Raw genomic sequence first — 4,564 nt, 5'->3', positions numbered from 1 at the left:
GCCTCGCGGCGGGGAGGGGGGTTGTTGCGTGGGGGAGGTCGGTGTGTGACGCCGCAGCCCCGCCCCCCCGTGGGGCAGGGCGCGGCACGGCCGAGATGGGTGCCCGCAGCCTCCCCGCACAGTCCGGTCGCGGCCGCTGAGGGTCCAAGCGCCATGGAGCAGCCGGTGACCCTTGTCATCAAGGCGCCCAACCAGAAGTACACGGACCAGACCGTGCGCTGCTTCCTGCACTGGACTGTGGCCCGGCTCAAGTCCCACCTCTCTGCCGTCTACCCCAGCCAGCCGGTGAGCGGCCGCGGGGGGGTGCTGGGCCCGGGGGCACCGCCCGGCAGACTGCGTGGTTGACAGGCGAATGGCACCGTAAAGGTAGCGGGGGACACTACTAAAAACGACTCTCCTGGCTTTAAAACCAGCCCCCTTACTTGGGACTTGGATGACTCCACAGCCGGGTTGTAGCTGGTTTTGGCTGGAAGGTGGAGCAGGGCCGGGACTTGGGGGCAGGGGGTGGCTGGGGATGTTGGAGGTGGGAGATCCCAGGGCAGGTACTGGGTGCAGGAGCCTGCAGGACCTGCCTGTTGGAGGGTCAGTCCCCAGTTGGTTGAGTCACAGTGCTGTTAGTGAAGGGGTGTGTACATGTGTGTGTTCAGGAACATTCAAGGCCCTTGTGGTGCTCTATGTTCTTGCAAATAATACCATGTCAGATAAGGCAGGTGGTGGCTAGTCATACTAATGCTTGTCCCCCAGGCCCCTGCCTGTTTGTCGCCTTTGGAGAAGCTCAGTCGTGACTTCCGAGTTCTTTCCCTTCGGAGTGTTCAGTTAAATGCCTCAGAGGAAGCAAGCATCAGCCCACAAAAGCTTGTGCTGCTGTGTCTGTCACCTGTGTCTGCAGAAGTCTACTTCAATTAGTCACAATGGTGGGAACATCTGCTCTGCTTTCAGTTAAAGGCCAAGTTTGCACATTGTAAGAACCATAATGCACAGGTGAAGCTAAGGGAAAGGAGACAAGATCAAAAGAGGTTATAGTTTGTTCTTAGCATTCAGCAAGCAGGTTTATTGCATGCGTTTGCCGTTCAGAGCGTGCTGAACCACTGCCATTTTTCTTTGGCAAATGGTGGGCATGGTGAAAGTTCTCTGGGGCAAAAGCTACCTTATCTATGAATAGCACCCAGTACAATGGGAGACCTGCTTGTAATTCTGCCTGCTGCTTTGTCTTCCAGGTGCCTGACACAGAACCAGTTTAATAATAACCTGTGAGCTTTGGCTGATTTTTCCAAAAGAAGTCTTTTCCTTAGTGGTAAAATAGCATTTTTTCTGTTCTGAAAAAAAACCAACGCTCCTACATTTTGCAGAAGGAATTAGTACTGAAGGGGGGAAATTTTGTGTACATTTTAATCACAGGAGCAGGTCGCTTGCGTAGATGCATGCTGCTTTGCTTTAACTGATCAAACAAAGTTGAGATGTTAGAATAGAAAATTCAGCTTGAGGCCAGAAGATGTGCTTTTAGATGTTTGATAATACTGTATTGAAAGAGCTTTAAACAAAATGAACAAGTGTCTTCAATTGACTACAGGTTTTTTACCAGAATATACTTTTAAAAAGTTTTTATACTTATATTGCCCAGTTGGAGCAATATAAGACTCTTCTGATTTCACTTGGTCAGAGAACTGAAATCAGTGTTTAAGGAAAGAGCTATAATGTGTAACAGTACAAGAAAACTTTAACATATATTGCATCATGTTGCTGTCAAGGGATGAGAGATTAATTTCAACTTCCCTGGTAAACACTCTTGTTGTGGAATACACTTTTTCAGCAGGTCTCTGGTTACCAAGAGACATAAATCTGGCAGACAAACTGCTGTTTTGAAGAGGCTGGGGGCAGTGCTAATTTATTGATTTTGATTTCGTTTTATTTTTATGAGAGAAGCTTGTATTTCACACACAGTAACAAATAGAAGTGTCAGCTGAAGTTGTCTTTACTACATATTTTAGTTTTAATTGTAGTTGAACATAAATTAAAGATTTTTAGATGGCACTTCTTTTATCATGCTCTAATACAGCATAACCATAGATTCACAGAAGTTTAGGGCTGGAAGGGACCTCATGAGATGATTGGGTCCAGCCCCCTGCTCTGGGCAGGAAAGATGTATTGGGGGCCTTATATTAGGTGGCTTCTGTAAGTTGGGTAAAACTGGCAAACTTGTTTCAAATCAAACACTTCCAGGTCTTGTAGTTAACTTAAGAGTTGGACGTTAGCTTTTTTCAAGATTATCAGATTTATTACACTTGTAGGAAAATGGTTTTTAAAATAACCCTGTGATACCATTTTGTCACTTGAACTTCTCTGGTCACTGAAGAAATATAAGATTTAGAATTTTTTTATTAAAATGGCAGCAAAAAGAGTGCATTAGTTTACAAATACTAAGAATGGGTGCAACAGTTCAGTTAGTAATGGATGGAAGAAGTCTACTGATTTGATTTAATCTTTTCAAAATGTCTTGGATAACTCCTGTAAATTAGTTTTCTATGCATCTGTATAGGTCAGTAGGGCTCAACCTACATCCTGTGGAACCTTGTCATTTGGCCTGCAGGGCTCTGTGGGTCTGGAGATTCGGTGGTGGGGGACCAGCAGCAGGGTTGGGTTGGGCCAGTACTGATGTAGATCACCACTGCACCAGCAGTCAGTATGCTTATTAATGGTAGATACAGCGGTGTGCTCTCTCTGGGTGCACTATATATTAAGAAAATTAATTCAGAAAATTAGAAAAATATCAAAATAATAAATGCGAGTTTGGGCATCAAACTCACGAGTTTGCCTGTGTCTTGATTTTAATCCATGACTTAATTTTGGGGTATTGTTGCATGTTGCTAAATGATGAAAAGCTAACCAAGCAGTTACCTTAGGGATGGCACAGACAAATGAGGACAGGACTCTGAGGCCTTATCTATATTAAAACAGTTATGCCTGTGATACAGAAACATCTAATTAGATCATTAGTGCAAGCTTCTAATGTAAGTGCACTTACATTGGTTCAGTCAGGACTAAAATTAATTAATTCTACATTAGTAAATAGCTGAGTAAGCTAAACAAGTTTAGGTGAAGATTAAGTTAGTTTATTTGTCTGGATTAGTGGCTCATATTTCTTAAATCTATTTAAATTGGTGAAGAATTGAGTAACAACTTTCCCAAGGGGTAAGTTTATTTGAAAAAAATTCTTGAAAATCCAGTCCAAGTTTTCAAGGGTTGGCAGTTTTTAGATTCATATTGTGAAGCAGTGTGTGTACTACTCACCTGTTACATGAGTATTGGTATGAGTGGAAAAGGTGAGTTCTGAAATTCATGAAGGAATCCAGATTTGTTATTTCTCATTTGTTGTAATGTAGCATTATTTACGAATGGCTGCTAACTGCCTTAATTCATGTTAATGCAGTTTTTTTCCCCAATTTTAGTTTGCTTTTTGGAGCATGAATGAAGGATTTGGGAACTTATGGACGAAACATGAATTAGTTGATGTACTTCTTTACATAAACAGTCACTCTGAAATGACTTTTATTTCTCATCCTGGAACAGGATGGGGCTGCTGTGCTTAAAATTTAAGAACTGCAAATTCTGTTACTTGGGAAAGAGTAGAAGATAAATTGTGTTTAGTTGATCTCCAGTTACTGCAAGATGGTATCCTTAAAACTGTCACTAATTTTAGCTATAAATAGCTTGCACCATATGTTGTAGAAAGTGTTTTGCTGAGGATAATAAGCCAGACAATACTGATGAAAAACGGCATTCCAACCTAATAGTTCAAATACTGCTTTTTCTTTAGAACTCAGTAAAAATATCTTCATGTTTCTTAAGACTGGAAAACTAAGCCCCAGTGGAAGAACTGCTGCATAAGATGCTTCTAATGTGGTTGATGTTTACCTTGACACAATGCAAATATTTTTTGTCCTGGTGTATGCTAATTAAGTGGTGTTGCATGTTTTTATTGGAGTGTCACTAGCCAGAAAATGTCAGATAACATTGAGGCACATCTGAGGTTCTGCTAGAGGCCTGTAAATTCCACTTAGGTGCTTAGAGTCTCAAAACTGCCCTGTAGGCATCACCATTTTTTGCTAGCAGTTTCCTAGATGTCCAACATGTTGCCTATGCTTGTGACTAGAACTGCTTCAGGTACTGGGTTAGGGGTGCACCAATAAAGATTTTCTTTGCCGATACAGATAGTTGATTATTAACCAGCCATATCGGTTGATACCAGTGTGATAACTGATTTATAGGAATACAGTTGGGCAGCTTGGAGAGCAGCATCCTGCCAGTAAGTCTGTGGGGGAGGGAAGGGGCATGGGGGGCAGATTGCGGTGCCCATGGTGAGGGAGGGAATGGGCCAGGACAGTGAATGGGACCCCGGAAGCAGGACAGAACCACGGGCAGCTTGGCCAAGGGGTGTGCAGGAGAGAAGGAACAGGGCAGGCTGAGCTGTGTGGGGCAGGCGGGCCACACCACTGAGGTGTGGCTGGGGGGAGGTGCTAAGGCAGATTCTGTGGTGGCTGTAGGCCCCTCCCCCCCCCCAACCCTT

The 4,564-nt window shown here is 43.8% G+C and overlaps 1 protein-coding gene across 2 annotated transcripts in view; it reads left to right on the top strand.

Annotated features, from left to right (window-relative positions):
* Positions 1-38: 38 nt before the first annotated feature.
* HERPUD2 (HERPUD family member 2) overlaps positions 39-4,564 on the top strand; it is a 32,788-nt gene continuing 28,262 nt past the window's right edge. For both annotated transcript variants that reach the window (XM_019509039.1, XM_019509038.1), the window contains exon 1: positions 39-285. In XM_019509039.1, the coding sequence (XP_019364584.1) occupies positions 154-285 (132 nt within the window). In that variant the 5' untranslated portion in view covers positions 39-153. The remainder of the gene's footprint in view (positions 286-4,564) is intronic.

Source organism: Gavialis gangeticus, unplaced genomic scaffold (assembly GCF_001723915.1).
Source record: "Gavialis gangeticus isolate Ggan-Ray unplaced genomic scaffold, GavGan_comp1, whole genome shotgun sequence".
In the NCBI taxonomy this organism is placed as follows: Eukaryota; Metazoa; Chordata; order Crocodylia; family Gavialidae; genus Gavialis; species Gavialis gangeticus.
The sequence above is the reverse complement of the archived record's forward strand: the minus strand, read 5'-3'. Positions and strand labels throughout refer to the sequence as shown.